Source organism: Phaseolus vulgaris, chromosome 7, assembly GCF_000499845.2.
Source record: "Phaseolus vulgaris cultivar G19833 chromosome 7, P. vulgaris v2.0, whole genome shotgun sequence".
Lineage (NCBI taxonomy): Eukaryota > Viridiplantae > Streptophyta > Magnoliopsida > Fabales > Fabaceae > Phaseolus > Phaseolus vulgaris.
Window position 1 is genome coordinate 38,048,604 of NC_023753.2, and position 19,392 is coordinate 38,067,995.

Sequence of the window (19,392 nt, forward strand, 5' to 3'; positions counted from 1 at the left end):
AAAATATAAGAGTATCCATGAAACATTAATATAAGATAAGACGACTAAGAGATAAATTATATATTATGAACAAAATTGTAATTAAATTTATCGATATTAAATTAATGTTTAATTATAGGAGTGTAATTTATGAAAAGTCCTTAGTTCCTTACAAGGAACTTACTATTATGAGTCTTATTAACTAACTACCATAAATCTCAATGCAGGGAACCTTATTTGTTGCTAATCTTATATTGTAGCTTGAGTTTGACAAATCCTGTAGACAAAAGAAAAACTACAATGAATCTTATTGTATTTTAAGTGAGTTCCTTTAGACTTTATCACCTTTAAGTAACTGTTCTAAGTTTTATAAAATCTACATTTTTTATATTTTTTACAGTTTAAAAATTAATTTAGTTACTATAATTTAATATAGTTTATATTGAATTTTTTCTATTCCTAAAATCTTAGATACTGTGCAATACCAAGTCTTAATTTTAAAATTCTATTATACCTTAAATCTGTGTACTACAATAAAAAATTGTTATAATAAAAATATTTTAAATTTAAGATTATTATCAATACAAATTTGGTATGGCATTTAAGCATATGCCTTTAATTCCTAATAAACCATAATTATCTGATTCATATTAAAATAATATTTTTGTTAATAGAATAACTATTCCAAGAAACATTGAAATATCACCAAATAAAAAACTTTTGTGAATTAAATCAATATTTAATGAATTATACTCTATTTTCCTAATTTAATTAACTGAATTATAATTTATTTTTCTTGTTCCTATATATAATATATAATATATAATACATACCCTGTCATTGATATGGTTTCTTTGAACCAAACCAAAACGAAATCTATTTTTCTATTCATTTGCTTTTTGTGTCCACTCGACTCTACTATATAACTCGTACGAGGAACACATCCAACACCTCTGACTCTGTCGTTTTCTCTCTCCCAAACTGAAAACTAAAACCCATTTTCTTCTCCAAAACCTTGACTTTCTCCAACCGAAACGCGCTTCCGAGCACATTTTCTTCGCTCTCTCACCCATTGTTCTAACCTCCTCGTACTGTCAAATTCCGACACACCCGGTGAGCTCCATTGCCCCTTTCCTCCCACTCCGTCCAAACAACGTTCTAGGGTTTTCTTTTTTCTTATTACCTCAACCTGTCGTGAGAAAAAAAATGATTTTTAATTTGTTTTAGCGATTTTCGAAATTCCTGGACGTGGGGTCGATAGTTTTTTAATTGGCTGCTATTATGTTGAAGATTATTTGTTTTAGGAACTTTCCTGAAATTGGGCACTGTGACATTGATGTGCACAATGTTCAGCTAGGGTTTAAGTTTAACCCCTTGTTTAGCTGGATTTGAACTTTCAGAATATCAAATGAAATGGAGGCGAAAAGAATATTTTTAATTTAGGGCGTGTGAATTTTTCTGGCTTGGTTATACAGTGTTAATATCAATTTTGTATATAGATTTGTGATGATATAATGCAAATAGATACCCTTCTGTTGGTATTGCGCATGTGCTTAGTAATTTGTAAACGTGTGTGAAGATTGAGCATGATTGGTGGCACATGTTACTGTGGACAAATGGTTACTGAGGTTAGTTTTTGGTGGTGTGGGGTATGGAGACTGTTTAAGTTGGTAAGGGGACAAAACTTGAACTTGAATCCAGTGAGCAATCAGATAGAAATGATTTGTTTGGTATTTGTGCTTGCAGCACCTATGTTTGAATGCATGAAATTGGAATTTGCTACTACACGTTATAAGAGGGAAATTCTCACTGGGATGGATTTTTTATTTTGTTTGTGTGTGTATATATGACATGCAGTGTGTTATGATCAAGAAGGTTGATAAGGAGCAAAAGTTGGTTTTGTAGGTGTTTGAAGGAACCAAATATCTGTTTCATTTGAGTTCTGCAGGGTAGAAGAAATTATAGAATGAAACTACAACCCTAATGCATGAAATCTCTAAAGATGCTCTTCAGAACCTTGAACTTGGATTATATTTTATCCTTTTAATATCAAAATTGTTTCATTGTAAAGTGGGTGTTGTGTGTGCGCATTAAAATTTGAATGCGTAGAAGCCTTGTCACATTTTCTGCCAGTGCCTTTCATATGCTTGTAAATTGAATTATATTTTTAGACATTATTCTTTGTTAATATGAAAATCCTGCGGAATCAATCATTTGAGTTACTCAAATTTTTGAATAAACTTGAAAATGAAAATTGAAATAGATTAATAGAGGTAGGGAAGTAAAGATAATTGATTGTGTGTATGATCAATGATAAAATTGGAAAAGAACATTTAAAGAGTCAAGACTCCTCTGTTTCTAGAACAAAGAAATAATTTGAGTAACTAGCATTCACTTAAAAAGAAATTTTCCTTCCAATGGATGAATCAAGATCCTTAACAAAATAAACTTGAACTTTGAATATCCTTAAAGAAATAATTTGTGTAACCAGCCCTCTGTTTCTAGAACAAAGAAATAATTTGTGTAACCAGCATTCACTTGTAAAGAAATTTCTCTTCCAATGCATGAATCAAGATCCTTAACAAAATAAACTTGAACTTTTAATGTCCTTAAAGAAATAATTTGTGTAACCAGCATTCACTTATAACGAAATTTCTCTTCCAATGCATGAATCAATATCCTTAACAATAGACTTGAACTTTGAATCTTTGAAACGTGTCATTGTTATTTCTTATATTAAGTACTTTTTTTGTTAAACAATTTCAGGTACTGCTGATGATCTTTGTTCCTCAAATCAGAATAGAGTTCTGAGATCTAGCAGTGTTACTGGCAATGAAAAATCTTCTATAGGTTCTGTTACATACTTTTAATTGCATTGTGACATGGAGGCTCAAATTCATCAACTTGAACAGGAAGCTTACTCTGCTGTCTTGCGTGCTTTCAAAGCTCAGTCTGATGCTCTTACATGGGTATATAGCATTGGTTCCCCCCATGTATTTTTTGTATCATCTTTGTATTTTCCTGTGTTAAAGATTTATCTCATTTTATTTTATGTATTCATCAGGAGAAGGAAGGTTTGATAACTGAGCTTAGAAAAGAGTTAAGGGTTTCGGATGATGAACACAGAGAGCTTCTTACCAGGGTTAACTCTGATGAAATAATTCATCGCATTAGGTTTGGAAATTATTTGAGTAGTGGCAATAGTGTAGAAAAAAGTTTTTTTGGCCATTTTCTGCTACTTTTATAATGTTATGTGATTGAAAATTCAATTCAGGGAGTGGAGACAAACTGGTTGTTACCAACCTGCAAGGCGCAGCACATCTCAGCCTGTTCATGACATCTTACCTAGTCCAACTGTTTCAGTTTCCCGAAAAAAGCAGAAGACATCCCATTCGGTACCATCTTCTATTTATAATATATGATGTGATGTGGGCTTTGATAGCACATTTTTGTATGTTCATATTCATTGCCTGCATTTGTTACGGGTGTTTTAGGATCCAGAGGCCAAAATCCATAATTTTACCGCACTTAAATTCTTACAGAAGAGATATATTATTGCCCATTTGGTTTTAATTTTCCACCAATATTGGCACCAGGGTCAGTCCTTGCCTGCTTTATCTTCAGTGAAGTCTGCACAATATACTTCTGCTGGACCTACTGGAGGTAGGCATTTTTCAAATCGCAATGCTAGTGCTCTTGCATCCAATGCACCTGCTGAAGCAGCAGCCTTTGATCCATTGATTGGGAAGAAAGTTTGGACTAGGTGGCCTGAAGATAACCACTTTTATGAAGCTGTTGTAACTGATTACAACCCTGCAGATGTATGTTTAGATCTTAAATTAGTTCTAAAAATTCTTGATTATTGCATTTATATTTTACCTGGTGAACACATTTGAATGGTCACTGGTCTGATTCTCATTTGAATTTTATGTTTAGGCCCTTTAGGGTGATTTATGTAGTTGAATTGTTTTGCCCACATGTAGGATGCCTTTTGGTTTGGTTTCCCCATGCACCAATTAAAGAATGAACAGTATGCAAACATTTTGTATTTATTTCATTTAGGATAAATGTGTCTCTCTATCGTTTCTAAACTCTTGTAGGATATATAATGAAATATTGGTCCTTTAATCGTGATGGAAATAAAAAAAGCTGAAAAGTGATTAGGGCCCAATCCTGAAAGTTCATGGCAGCATGATAGGCTTTTTTTAATAACTTTTTTCAGTAATTTTTTATCGAACTTTTGGACTTTTCTTTCTCGCAGGGTCGGCATGCTTTGGTTTATGATATTAATAAAGTACATGAGACTTGGGAATGGGTTGATCTCAAAGAGGTATATATTTCGTATGCTGTGCTGCATATATAACAGCAATAGTTAATTAGGTTTTAAAATTTCAATAGTTACTTTGAGTTTAGCATTTGCAAAAAATGTTAATAGAAAGATTAACATCTAATAATATGAAATGACTAAAAAATAAAATATTTTTAAAGATGACAAGACTAGATAAGTAAGCAAATGATTTTTTTTGCCTGTAGCATAACCTTCCTTTAAAAAAAAATCTAGAAGGCAAGTCTTATGTGTCTTAGTACCAATGGGACACTGAGAACATATTAAGGGATAGCAGAATTTGCAGCATCCATCCTCCACAAAAAGCAGTTTGAATCCTCCTATCAGCTTATCTGTTATTATGGCCTAAAACTAAAGCTATTCAATCCATTGTCCTTCTTTTTGGCCTTTAGCTCCTTTTATCTTGTCTTGGTAGTTGGTACCCTGGCTGAAACATCATACTCCAATAGCTTATTTTGCATGTACTTTCAATGTTTTATCTCAACTTTTAAAAGGGGGTGTGTTAGGTTACACATAGATCTATGTGTAACCTAACAGGGTGATATTTAAATTAAGTACAGAAAGGGTATATAATCATTTTTTATGATAGCTGGTGAATCTATACTCTGGCCCTTGAAGGGTGCATTGTAGAATCCATCTCTTATCTTCTGTAAGTTTAATCCAATTTAGAGTCAAATGGGCCATTTTCCTTCCTCATTTGTGCCACATTTATTATCTCTTCAGTGCAAACTCATTCTACACTTGTTTGCAATATTATTTCACGTATCAGGAAAACACTGTTTGAACATAGACTGTGGATGGGTGAACTTTACAACTTCAACCATTGATGAATTTGATAGATCAGATAATAGTTATGTAAGTTAGGTTAGTTAGTCAAAGAAATACGAAGAATTTATTAGAAAGTAGGGAAATGGGCCCATTAAGGTGGGCTTACGTTAGCAATGCTGTAGCTGTATATAAATAGAAAGGTTGTGAGGGATTTGACTTGTCATTTAAGAGAGAATGGGAACCTTTCAGCGTTGCAAGGTGAAGACCCTCGATTTCTGTAAGTAGGCACTGTATTGAGGGGAGAAATCCTTTATTTTTTCTAACAAGATACCAGATTTCCACTATATTTGAACAAAAAACCTCAAGCAAACATGCTGACTAAACATCAGATTAGCATACTGTAAAATATTTGAATACTTTATTTGAGAAAATATGGGGGTATTGATTTTTTATTATTATTTGAAAAGGTTTCAAACATTAATGAAAAAATCATTATGTAACATAAGATAAGATTTAGGATTTTTATTATAAAACTTTCTGTGGTTATGTTGTCTGTAATCTTGTTGGAGTAGTCTGAGGACTCCATCAGAAATATTGTAAAATATTTGAATTCTTTATTTGGGAAAATATGCGGGGTATTTAGGATTTTATAATTATAAACTTTTTTGGTTGTGTTGTTTGTAATCTTTCTTAACATGTTTTTTGGACTAAAAGTGTTTAGGAGCAGTTGAACCCTAATTTGTGTTAAATTCCAGCATGCAAATTGCAATGTTCATTGGGATATTCAGTGCTTATGACTTATAACTTACAATTTTCAATTGATCATAATCAAGTTGAAGCCATGTCTGGATATCTTTTAATATTTTTGGTTGATGTGGGAGCCTATTTGTTTGTTGACTGATTCATGGTTTCACACGACTACAATATTGTGTGGGGGGTATAAGATTAAAATAAGGTGTCCCTAACTCTTTGAGGGATAATTTTTGCTACCCTCATGCATTCTGAATGTGTAAGCTGTTTGTACAAAATCATGTAGATCCTGAATAGTACAAGGTAAAATAATTGCAAATGATTTGACTATTTCTACACTGAGAAATTATGTTGCAATAACCAAGATGATATAAGTTGGGCAAAATTATCTGTCATATTTTACAGACATATAAATATACCTTATCAATTACAGATCTCACCAGAGGATATAAGATGGGAAGGTGAAGATCCAGGCATACTCCATAGAGGTGGGCATAGTGGGCACGGTCGTGGCGTTAAGAGATTCTTTGGCCATGGTGGTGATTCTTTAGGTGCAGGAAGAGGGAGAGGTCATCCCAGGCTTCATACCAGACAAGAGTTTCACCCACCCCAAAATGGTATTGGGAAGAGAGTTTTGGATGACATCGAATTACTGAACACAGATTCTCTAGTTAAGGAGGTAGTGTGATATATGCCTTAGCAACCTTTTTAAAATCAAAAGAATAAACAGGGAAGGTTTTTTTTTTTAAAAAAAAAACATTGATGTTATTATAACAGGTTGAAAGGATTTTTGCTACAAGTGCTCCAGATTCAATGGAGCTTGAGAAGGCAAAGCAAATGCTGAAAGTAAGTCAACCATCCATCATCATGATTTTCCTATCATCAAACGTTTATGCCCATGATTATTGTTCACACACTTGCTTGAATTGTTGTACAGGAGCATGAGCAAGCACTTGTTGACGCCATTGCAAGGATTGCAGATGCATCTGATGGTGAAAGTGGTAATAATTAGCCGTCTACATAATCATGCTGCTTACTGTTGTATTTGAAACCCCTTATATATTTTTCTCTTTTTGCTCAGGTCAGACAAATAAGCTTTTTGTAACTTAATAAATCCAACATTTTTATTATACTTTTATCTAACTGGGGCAAAACATTTATGCTTTTCTTCATTTTGGATCAGAACAGGAGAGATGTACTAGTGAGTAATTAGGGGCCTCTTATTTTATAGCGAATGTTTGTCTTACGCTTATTGAGAAAATTGTTTTTTTTTTCTGTGCTCATTAAGAGGACTTTTGAAAGAAAAAAAGCAAACAAAACAAGTTCTGTGTGCATATTTAATAAAACTGTTGTAACATTGTCTTTCAGTGTGAGGATTGTTTGCACAATTGGTGATCACGGTCACCAAACTAATGTTTTAAAGATTAAGCAGAAATGTGTTGTATGCATATCACTATTACAAATATTGTGTAACTTTTCACTGTGCCTTGCTTACAGATGAAGAACAGCCGTTTTTGCAGCATGGACAATTAATGGAAAGGGGATAAGAGCACAGGAAATACTGCATGTTGGATGTAATCTGTTGCACAGGAAACATTATCTTTAAGCTCTGATGAATTCTCGTGAAACTCTAATTTTGGAGAGATGAATGCGTGGTCAGCTTATGCATGCACACTTGTAGGATCCAACAGCAGCAAATGGCCAATACGGTTTACTTCTTACTGATGCTTTTTCTGTCATTCATTTATTGCCCTCCCTGAAAGTTGCCACATGTGCGAGTTTTGTAACTCAGTGACGGTTTTGAATAGAGAGCCCCCCAACTTATCAATTGTCAGGCACATCAATATCAATTTTTCAGTCTGCATGCAAGTGTAAAATACTATTAGTAAAATCCTAAATTAATTTGCCATGCATTTCGTTTGGCTTTCTTCCTGCAACACAGCATGAAACCATAAGTAAAAGAAACAGTAGACAAATTGCATTTGCAGCAAAAAGCATCTAAGGTGAATATGGGTATTCCTCAACGCATCCAATAATATCCAGGATCTGATTAGCTAAGGCCTGTAGTCAAAGATTGTGTGCCTTAACCCATCAGATGCAAATTAAAAGAAACATGACAATGCAAATTCACATAATAGCAATCTGAATATATATATCACTTGATAACATGGACACTATCACTGACTCAAATTAGCAAATCTAATAACCAAAGAAAGACGGTGTCGGACTCGTAAACCACAAAGAATCATTGGATTCCATCAATTTACAGAAGGACGGTGTCGTAAAAAAAGCCGTCTCCATATACCATAGTTAAGATCCTTCATCATTCTATACAAGAGATAAGTCCTTCTAAAGGTAAATACTTTTCTAATCTTTTCATCCTATTTATAAATACCAACATAGTAATGAAAGATAACTATGGCCACCGGAACACAAGAATCGGCCCTTTTCCTGCATTAAGAATGAAGCCTCCCACACCACAGCGACAAGATCCCTAATTTCCTCGTAACTCTTAACTGAGGTTTAAAACTATAGGCTGGGATCATATGTACGTAAAAGAAAGACGAAAATTTAGTTACTCCTAAGGTAAAAAACTTAGAATATGTACTCCTTAAGTATGTCAACAAAGCACTGTCAAATTCCGTTTGCTCCAAAAGCACCTAAGAATTCTCAAAGAAAAACATTACCTGAATAGTTTTATCTCTCATCCATGACAAAAGAACAAGAGCGCAAATTAGTAATCGACCGACTACCTCGTCATTGCTACAGGAAGAAGTACAAACAGATATGATGGATTGGAATCTCTAGAAATCTGATCTTGGTTGTAAGATACAAAAAGTACACGCTTCAAACTCGTAGCAACCGCTAAAATTACTATGCTCAGATTATGAAGTTGATTCAGAACCTGAAGGATATTATTATACGTTAAATTTACATGCAATGTCATGGGTTTCTAATGCTATTCTTTCCATAAAATTTGATTTTCACCTGAGTAACCCAAATAATAAGGATATAGAATCAACTCGATACAAATTATCAAACTGAAACCATAATTTTTTTTTATTGTTTCTTCAGTATAAACCAAATCGAATTAGATGGAATGAATATTACTTAGACTAAACCCAGCTTATTGTCACTTGAACCGTGAAATGACTGGAGAACAACAAAATTGACGAAATTTGACAGGTTTTCAGTGAAGTCTTCCTTTTCAATACATTTTTTTTTTTTTTCATTCAAAAAATTCGAAGCCAATATGTTGTTTAAAAAATCTAAATTCAGTATAACTTGCACCAATGAAATGTTAGTGCTTCCGAAGGTGCGTGATTTAACGAACAAAGCAAAAAGAAAATCATAAAGAAAAATGTTTTCAAGTAGAACATGTGCCTAAAGTCATGAACATATGGATGTTATGCCCAACCAAAAACCACGGAACAGAAACAGAACAAATCTCAAGAAATTAAATCCTTCAGCTTCAACTTACGATTCAGTGCAGTGTGAGAATGCATCAGAACACGAACAACCGAAATCCTCGTAACCATCATCAAAGTCCACGACATTTGACTACAATCGAAACGACAGGTTCAAGCGAAAAACAGAACAACCGACAGGCTATGAAGAGGATTTGAATGTACCTGAAGAAATTGAGCAGTTTGAAGAGATCTGTGTCCTCGGAAATCGTCTCGAAACGACGTCAATCCGATGCTCCATACGTTCGTTTCGTTCGGACTTCGAAGACCCTTTGCTGAAGCGATTCAGGTTGTATGATGGATTATGTCGAGCCAAAAACGGTGCCGTTCTGCGCAACGTGTTGTGAGGTTGAAGATGAGAAAGCGAAATGCCGAAACAGCGCGCATTCGCGTAGGCCCCACACACAGTTACCATTCGCGACGCTATTTGGAATGCGGGACCTATTATTAAGGATTCATCAAATTAAAAATATATATAAATTCAAATTAGTTTGTGTAAATTAGAAAATTTTAAAAAATTAAAATCATTTAAGAGAGTTTTATAAATTATGTTATATATACATTTATTAAAAAATAAGAAATTTGAGTGTAATAATCCATACTCTACTTGCTAGATAACTATCCTACCTCTATTGAAAAATAGTTAATGTATTTCCCTTAAGTTTAATGTCATCTATTAAGAATAATTAGGGACTTTCCTACTCGCATTTCAACTAAAATAAAATAGGAAATAAATTAATTTATTTTTTAAAATTGTAATGATTGATTAAATTAGTCCTTAAAATTAATAAATAATAAAATATATGTAACGCAAACACTTATACGAATACACGGACACATAAATACGTATAATATAACTTTTAGAATATAAGACACGGGAACACCAAAATATATATATATATATATATATATATATTAATTATGAATTATAAATTGATAATATTTATTTACATAATTATATTTCAGTTTTTTTAGTAGAAAGATGTTTGTTGTGTTATGACTGGTTCAAAAAGTTTGTTTCTCATTTTTATAATCATAATAAAATTTATATTTATATAATAAGTTTAATTTTTTAGAAAATTAATGTATTTTTTTAAAAAAATTGTGTTAAAATCATGATAAAATTATCAAAAATTCAAATAAATATTTTGAATTAAACACTTTCCACTTACAAATGTCTGTTTGTTTGAAATCTTAGGAATGTCTTACTGTAACGCATGTTTGTGTGAACCGTTTTCAAGACTCAAAGAATATAATAAATTTTAAAATTACATATTAACATTTAGTTAAGTTTTTGTAATTGTAATAGAAAATCTTATAAATATAGTTGTATAATGATCTTTAAAATTGTAAATTATTAATCCATTTAATCTTTCAATAAACTGTTTGCTTCCTGAATTAAAACAAAATAAGTATAATGTTTACCCAACTTTAAGATTGGCAAGGCTTAAGTGGATGTTTGGGTTTGGTTTGTCTGAAGTTGGTTTTGACGAATTTTAATTTTAATATATCTAATGTAATCTTTTTTTTAAAATCAAGTTGTGGTCGGGTGATCCCAATCTAGTTTTATTTTAATATTTTATTAAAAATATAAGTTTTTAAACTACTTTATATTATTAATAATAATAATTGTATAACATCGTATTTTATTTATAGTATTTTAAAATGTCTGTTTATAAAATATAGCTTAATTTAAATTTTACATTTCTTTTATTCTTTAGTTTAAGAATACATAATGGGAAAATTAATATATTCTGTTACAAAGTCATGTTGACCCAACTTCTGTTTTGCATATTATGAGTTTTGATTAGGCCGAATTAAGAATTAAATTAGATAGTTCCATAGAATTTTGAATCGAATTAGAAGAATGACAACTCCACCATTAACTCCTAGGTGTATTAAAATGGTAAAGTTTTATTCATCATTATTACAAAATTTTCTTTTCTCTTATCACATAATGTATTTTACAAATGTCATGTAAAGATAATACATTTTTACAGTCCTCACTCCAAGAAAATTTTATAGTCCATCTGTCTTTTTTATTCCTCTCTTATTTTAACCTAAACTAAGATAGCATCAATCTCCACAAGAATATATATAACCATAAAAATTGGCAATGTTCATACTTTATCCTGTAATAAAATATCTTTCTGATTAAAGATTTAAGTTTTTTCAAATTTCAGCCAATTCACTTCCCTCTTCTCTGTAATAATCTATAGTCAATGATTGGCCAATTTCTTCCGACAAATCTGCATCCCCTGAAGCAATAGCTGGCAATAATTGTGCAAAATTCAATTTTCAAATTACAAATCTGACTGTAACACCAATTCCCTCCCAAATCAAAAAGCTCTAAACAACAAAACGAAAACTCAATCTCTTCAACGAATGTGACATTGACTCGTTGAGTATCAACTACTGAAAGTTGAAAATTCAATTCCCTCCCAAACCAAAAATCTCAGAGAAACATGAAGAAACTTAATTGCTTCAAATATCTGACATAGAGCATTAACCAAATGCTGAAAGGGGAAAATTGAATTTCCACCTAAAACCAAAATCACCAAGCAACAAGAAGAATCTCTATCTATTCAATGAATATCTGACAATGAGCAAAACCAGCTGAAAGTTATAAACAAAACACACCAGAAACCCAGTTCCCAGTGTCAATTCCCTGAAAGCAAAGCACAATATAAAGTGCCATTTCCACTTATTCAACTGTTCAAGAACCACTGCCCCCACATATGTCTCTTGTTCTGTAATTATCTTGCAATGTTGAACTCACTAACACGAATGAATTCTAATCACAATAATGCAAATAATTAACCAAATTGAAAGAATTCTCTTCACAGTCGAAACTTAATTACCCACCCAATTCACACCAAACCAAGTTCATTGTCTGATCTAACATTCAAATATCATGCGTGCCAGTGACAAGTGACACCAATTCATAATGTGAATCTGCTTAACTTCATGGTCCTTCATTCATAGCTTCAAAATTGAACACAAGAACAAGCCTTGACGAACCAACCTATTCATAACATACATAATACTACAGAAGAAAATTTCGCATCTTCAAAACTGAAACTATAAATTTCGAAAGAGAAAAACACAATTCTACCCATCCCAAAAAGAGTATAGACAATACACCATAAAAGAAACAATATTTTGATTCAACAGATTCAAACTCAAGCACCAGAAGGAGCACCTCCCAACAACGCCTTCTTCAATTCCTCACTCGCTTCAACCTCCGTCGATTTCCCCGAAAAACTGCCATAATCCGATGTTGCTTTCTTGTCATTCTTTTTAGGGGTTTTCCACTTACTAAACTCCGAACCTCCGCCTCGGACACCAACAATTTCCCGCCGGAGATCCTCCACGGCGTTCCTCAGCAACCCGTTCTCCGCCTGGAGGACCTCCATCTGCCGTTTCACCGCGAAGCACGCCTCCGCCACGTCAGCGCTCGCAGGAGCCCCAGTCGTGGCCTTCGCCCTCCCCTTCTTCTCGCCGCACTCCATCATGTGCTCCACGCCGATCTTGTCCATCACGAGAAACGGAATCCGCTGGAACGCGCTGTCGCCCTTGAACTCCGCCGGAACCCTAACCCCCCAGCGGAACTTCACGGCGGCGCGACCCCGCACGGGGAGCGTCGTCCGGGCGGACACCTCCACACCGGAGAACATCCCCGCGACGGCGCCAGCGGCGCGGGAATTCGTGTCCAGCATAGGAATCTTGGCGCCAGCGAACGACGGCGTTTCGACTTGAACGGTCTCGTCGACGACGACGTCGTTCTGCGCGTCAGAAAAAGCTTTTCCATCGAAGATAGAGGTCTGCGTCTTCTTGAAAGTGAAGTCGCCAAAGCGGGGTTTGAAATGGAGCATGAAGAGCGGGGAACCGGTTCGGCCGGGAAGGTTGAACTCGCAGCTCATGAGCATGGAGCTCTTGAGAGGGGAACCGAAGGGTCCGGTTCCCGTTTTCACTATGAGCGAGAAAGGGTTCTTGGAATCGTTAGGTCGATACGCCACTTTAAGCGAAGGACCTGATTCGAAGAAACTAGAAAGGTTCAGTGTGAGTTCTTTCGGTTCGCCGGCGACGATGCCGGATTGGAAGGGCATGCCCAGAACGCTTAAGGGCACCTTCGCCCTAAAGAGGGGCTTCTGCTGTTCCTCACGGAACTTTAGGGAAGCTTTCATCCTTGGTTGGAACCCTACACTTGATTTTCCGGTGGTTTAGGGTTCTTTATTCTCTTATAGACCAAATCGGTGAAGAAGATTGCAATCAAATTTTTATACTTTGCTCTGATTCTCCTTCTACACTGTTGTTTCTTATGGGATTTGTAAATTTCATTTCATAGGTTGCACGGAGACTGTCCGTAGTGGATAATTAGCCATTTGGATTTATATTATCAATTTTTATATATCTGTTTATTTTTTATTTATTGAATTATTATTTGATAGAATAGAATAACAAAATATGTTATTACAGGGAATAATTACACGGGAGAATAATTTAACTTCTTTCACTATTGCCACATTCTTTACTACATTTTTGTTTTAGATTTAATATATATTATAGTTTCTTAAATTATATATATTAACAAAGTGTTTTAATATTTTGTTTTATATATTATTGTTAATATAATTGTGAAAAATAATTAGAAATATCTAAATTACATATGATTTTTTTTTAAATTATTCCTTTATCATATTTTGTTAATTTAGATAAAGGTAGACTTATAGCACCCACCTAAACTTCTAAACTAGTTTTACGCAAACATCATCTTCTTGAAGGGGTCACCTTGGTCTTCAAAAGTCTTATTCTTGTAAGGATCCATATTTTTTTTATTGTTTTGAAGGAGAAATTGCATTTTGACAAAATATAAGAAAAGTTAACCTAGGGAAAAAAATGGATTGAGGTTTTATAGTCTTGAGAAAGATATGATATACATCTTTAGAAGAATAAAATATAATGATGTTCGATAAATTAAGAAAAGAAATACAATTTTGATAAAAATAAATATTTGGTTATTGAGGTTGATAGTTATTTAATAATGATGTCTTAAAATTATTTATTGCTTTAATTTTATGGTGTAGAAAAATCTTAAATGGAGTAAATATATTTCTATTTTAATATGCTAAATTATATATATTGTATTTGATTTTAGCATGAGTTGATTTTAATTATGTATGAAACCATTTGATATATTTTGAGTAAGATTATTATATGGTTTGATAATAGAAAAAACGGAGTACAAAATATAAAAAGAAATATGTTAATGGTGTATTTTTAGAAGGAAATATTTCTAGAATATGCAACAAATTAGATTATTATATGTTTTAGTTATTATTTGCAGGTTTTTTTACATGGTAAATTATTTATGTTGTATTCTGAAATAAGAAAATAATTATAATTGATTTTAAATAAATAATTAATTATATTATATATTTGGTTATGTTGTATTTGTTTTGTATTTTAAAAGTAAAATTATATGTTATTTATTGCATTTTAATTTTCCAGTGCCCATATTTTATTATTGTTGCTTTTAATGTGCAATTATTATTGTTGTTAGTGTAAATCATTGTTGTTGTTAATATAAATCTTAATTATTGTATATGAAATTTTGGATGTGTATTTTAAGTATGAAAAAATTGTTATTCAAGAGAGTTATATCTTGATTGAAAAATTATGTGTATGGTAATTTTTTTTATAAATATTTATATTGTGCTTGATTTTGTACTTAACCTTATTTTTATTGTTGGTAATGACTGAAATGGTATTGTAGATAAATTACACGGTGAGAATATTACATTGTAGATAGAGAGAAATAAAGTTTATAACTTAGAGAAAATGTTTTTAAGTTTTTGGATAATTTCATATTATAAAGCACTGTGTTAATTTATGCCGCAGAGATCAACTCTATAAAATTTATTTCGGATGTGATTGGATGTAAATAATTTTAAAAAATATACTTTGAATTATGTTTCATATTTAATAATATTTTATTTAGGCTTCTAAATTTATTTTAAATTTTTTTATGGACAAGACCTTGAGCATATTGTCTTTGATATAAAAAAAAATATAATAGTTAATTTGTATAAATAGTGAGATGTTAATGGTTAATATTATGATAAGGGTTTCTAACTCATTTACTTTAAAAGGTATCATATCTTACCCTAAACCACGAACCTTCATATATGATATTAGTCATATTTTGCTTAAAGATAAGAGTTGGATGTGTGAAAATTTAAATTAATCTAAAATGAAATAAAATATATATCTAAATTGATATTTGAATCTCCTGAGAGACAAGTCTCCTATTATCAATGGGTTGTAGACCTTTCTCCCGTGATCAAATGTCAACCCATATAAAATACCAAAATTAATTGACTATTCACAAGTTTCATAATCAAATAAAATTCAATGCAAACCAATAATAGAAACTAATGTTCATGAAAATATCTAATTACAAAAATATAGAAACAAATATAAAGGCACAATACATATAGTATTCTTATTCTAGCTTCAAGCCTCAATATTAGTCTTTAATCGATGCACTCATTACTCATCTACAAGGGTGGCATAATGCGTACTTTTGTTAGATACTTAGATATATGAACTATATTGGTGACCTAGATGCAAGATTGTATGTAGTTAATTATACTTTTACAACTGGCAACACATTGGTAAGTTGGAAAATAATTTTGCAACCAATGGTAATGTTATCTACCATTCAAGTAGAATACATGGGTTTTGTGGAGGCAACAAAGGAGGAAACCTAGTTGAAGGGTCTTAATTCTTATATGAATTTTTCACAAGAAAATGTTATTATTTGTTATGACAATTTTAATAAAATCTACTTGATTAAAGATCAAGTTCTTCATGAACGAATCAAACATATTCACATTAGATATCACTTTCTCTGCATAGAATAATAAGCTGGGGGTGTGAAAGATTGCTACAAAGGAGAATCCAACTAACATGTCCGCTAAGCCTAATCATATAAACAAGTTCATAAAATGTTTGAATTTGTTAAATCTCGATTATCGGTAGCAATTGTCTAACAATAGTGATCTTGAAGAAGACTCGTGGTAAGATGGAGTTTGTTGAGAATACCTTATATATATTGTTTTCTTATGATGGATTCTCTAATGACACATGTCTTGTTAGAGCGTCTAATGGACTACGTCTAGTTAATTACATAACAATTAGTTTATAAATACTTAATTAAGTTAGCAGAGTTGGGTTGATATGTGGTTGTGTAATTTGTATTGATCATCTTTATAATTATTTTTTTCCCTTTTCCCATGTTAAGCGTGTGTGCTTGTAAACTTAGTGTAAACAATGTATTATGTTTTTATATGTGTACCAAAAACAAGTTTATAGATATATATATTTTCTTATCACATTATGTATTTAATTATTTTCTTTTATGTTTATATTATACACTTGCTAGACTATCAATGTTATTTACATGTTTTGTGTGAATTTTTTTATTGAATATCTAAAATTGCAAATGTTGGTTGTACTATTGTGTTAATCTTTAAGATGTTAAATCATAAGTTTCAACTTAGAACCTTTGTGTTCACCTTCAATTTTCAACCTTTTTTTGAGTGCAAAGTCAGAAGTGACTATCCGAAATCACGTTAAAAAATACTCCTATTATAAAGTTTGGAGAAACTTTTAAATCATACTTGTATGATTAACTTGGAAAGAATAAGTTAAAACACTCACATTACAAGTCAATGATGACACTGAGAAAAAAAACTTATATAAATGAGATTTGATAGTCAAAATATGGTTTAATTAAATTTCAAGTCCATTATAAATTTTGAATATTTTCAATCGAACGTTATTAATTTATTTTGTCCATGTCATTTAATTAAGTACTTAATTTTTTTTATTTAAATCCATGCCGTTTTAAATTTTTTGTTAATTGGGTGACATGATTGTCATCTTTTCCCATCATCTTACTTACTTGTCTTCACGTGTTAAGCAATGTAATAATATTACCGTTAATGTAAAATGATAAATAATTTTTATTGTTTTCGTTGCAAACATGTTAGACAAATGATTTTTATTGTTTTCATTACAAATATATTGGATAACAAGATTGTCACGTTTTTTCGATGACTTCCATGTTATCACTTTCAACGATTAAAAGAATGTCATTCTTAGACATAAGTGACAACCACAATTCCTTGATACATTTTCAATAAAAATAATAAAAGTCACTTGTTATCTTGTATTACTCAAAATATAGTTTTATTACTCATACAATCTCACATTTCTTGAAACATGTAGATAAGTAAATAATATAACGAGATAAGACAACAATCACGTTATTCAATTAATGAAAAAATTAAACAATAAAAATTCAATTGAAAAATATAAATTTGATGAGTATTTAATAGATACGGTTTTTTAATAAGAAATCAATTAAAAATACTCAAATCTCAATAATTGAAAATACTCAAATTTATTGAAAAACTTAAAAATTAATTAAATCATAAATATTTGTGTATTTTTTGTTCTATTTGATTTGTTAGCTAACATTAAATTATGTTTTAAATGATAATTTTTTTATAACTTACTTTTGCTACTAAATATTGAATATGATTATAACTTTGTTATTAAAAAATATTAGATTTTTATATTTTTTTGAAAAGTTAATCATCACAGTCAATTTCCTCTCTAAAAACCTGTTAAGACTACCATAATTTTGATTAGTTAAAAGTAAACATAAAATAAACTGAACCTATTAAATTATTTATTGTTACAAGAATAAAATGTAATTAATTATTTTATTCCATATTTTTTACACATCATGCTCAAACAAACTCAATTACCATTTTAATAAAACAGGCTGTTTTCAGGAAATTCAGGGCCTTATTTTAAAAATAACATTACAAAAATGATTTATTATATCAAATTTAAACTTTTTTTTTAGTTTTAAAGCTATACTATTGATTATTTTAGATATTATATATTGTCATGCCTAATTAATTTTTTCTATCATTAAATGTCTAATTTTAATGCATAATTTTCAATTATTATAAATCATAAATATTTTAAAAATTAGACTCAACATGTTATCATGCTTAATATTATTTTCCATATCATAAATATAATTAAATGGTTTGTTTTATATTTATTCTTAAATGAAACTATAACTATTACTGTTTCTACATGCTCATTTATAGGTAATTAATTACTTTTCAGTGGAAGTTGTTTTTTTATCCTTTTTTTACAAACAATAATAAATTTATCAAGATCATTAAACTGAAATTACTTTAATTTTTAACTTTAATTTTTTCTTTATTTTTGTAAAATTAAATTCAAACCTTGTTGTATTTTAAATTTTCTATTACTTTGAACAAACAAAGCACGGCAATAAAATTACTAACAAAATACGTTTTAGAAAATAAAGAAAATAAAAACACTGAATAATTATAACATTGTATGGTAATATTTAAAAGAATACACAAAGAAAGAAAAGGATAATTTTTTTATATGATATATATATATATATATTTTATTATTATTATATGGAATGAGACCTAAGGAACCTTGCAAGGGCCGTGATGAAAACTTGTGATTAACTGATTCAAAGTTTTAATAGAAAGTTGTTTAGAATTGAAGCAATTTAGTGTCTATTAATCATCTAGATATAATCAATTACAATATTAAAGGCCTTTAATTGGTGTATTCATTTTTCTTCTGAAATTACAATAAACAATTTTTTAGTTTTATTTAAAAAATTAAATAAAAATAACAATATTATTTCAACACTTTATAAATGCTAAAAATATATTTTGAAAGTAGTTAATTATTAAAATACAAATTAATATTAAAGTATAACTTATCTCAGTAGATATTATGATTGAAATGCAAATAGACGTGACAGGTAGTTCAATATAATATTTTAGTTGTTATGCAAATGGCATGTTCCTCTTGATTAGATTTATAAACTATATAACACATAATAATCTATAAAATATAAGATACGATAGAAATTTATATATTACATAATTATAATTTATTATATAAATTGGTAATACAAATTTATCTGTATATATGTTTTGAATATTC

General features: G+C 30.8%; 2 protein-coding genes and 1 long non-coding RNA gene across 4 annotated transcripts; 1 reads left to right on the forward strand and 2 right to left on the reverse strand.

Moving 5' to 3' along the window:
- Nucleotides 1–890: 890 nt before the first annotated feature.
- LOC137830629 (protein EMSY-LIKE 1-like) lies at nucleotides 891–7,755 on the forward strand. 2 transcript variants are annotated; one of them, XM_068638083.1, is made up of 10 exons: nucleotides 891–1,092; nucleotides 2,746–2,948; nucleotides 3,044–3,153; nucleotides 3,254–3,374; nucleotides 3,576–3,800; nucleotides 4,241–4,309; nucleotides 6,276–6,521; nucleotides 6,620–6,688; nucleotides 6,780–6,843; nucleotides 7,340–7,755. In XM_068638083.1, the coding sequence occupies exons 2-10, from the start codon at nucleotides 2,862–2,864 to the stop codon at nucleotides 7,387–7,389; spliced, it is 1,041 nt and encodes a 346-aa protein (XP_068494184.1). In that variant the 5' UTR covers nucleotides 891–1,092; nucleotides 2,746–2,861; the 3' UTR covers nucleotides 7,390–7,755. The 2 variants fall into 2 exon arrangements, with proteins under 2 accessions (XP_068494184.1, XP_068494185.1); XM_068638084.1 differs by lacking the exon at nucleotides 4,241–4,309 and having other exon boundaries at nucleotides 931–1,092.
- On the reverse strand, nucleotides 7,179–9,750 carry LOC137830630 (uncharacterized). Its single transcript, XR_011084248.1, has 3 exons — nucleotides 9,475–9,750; nucleotides 9,324–9,403; nucleotides 7,179–7,701 (listed from the first exon to the last, which is right to left on the reverse strand). It is a non-coding gene; the product is annotated as an uncharacterized lncRNA (long non-coding RNA).
- A 2,504-nt stretch (nucleotides 9,751–12,254) lies between these two features.
- Nucleotides 12,255–13,672, reverse strand: LOC137830631 (uncharacterized). The gene has a single exon (XM_068638085.1). It carries the CDS (start codon nucleotides 13,494–13,496, stop codon nucleotides 12,492–12,494), a length of 1,005 nt encoding a protein of 334 aa, XP_068494186.1. The 5' UTR covers nucleotides 13,497–13,672; the 3' UTR covers nucleotides 12,255–12,491.
- Between the last annotated feature and the right edge of the window lie 5,720 nt (nucleotides 13,673–19,392).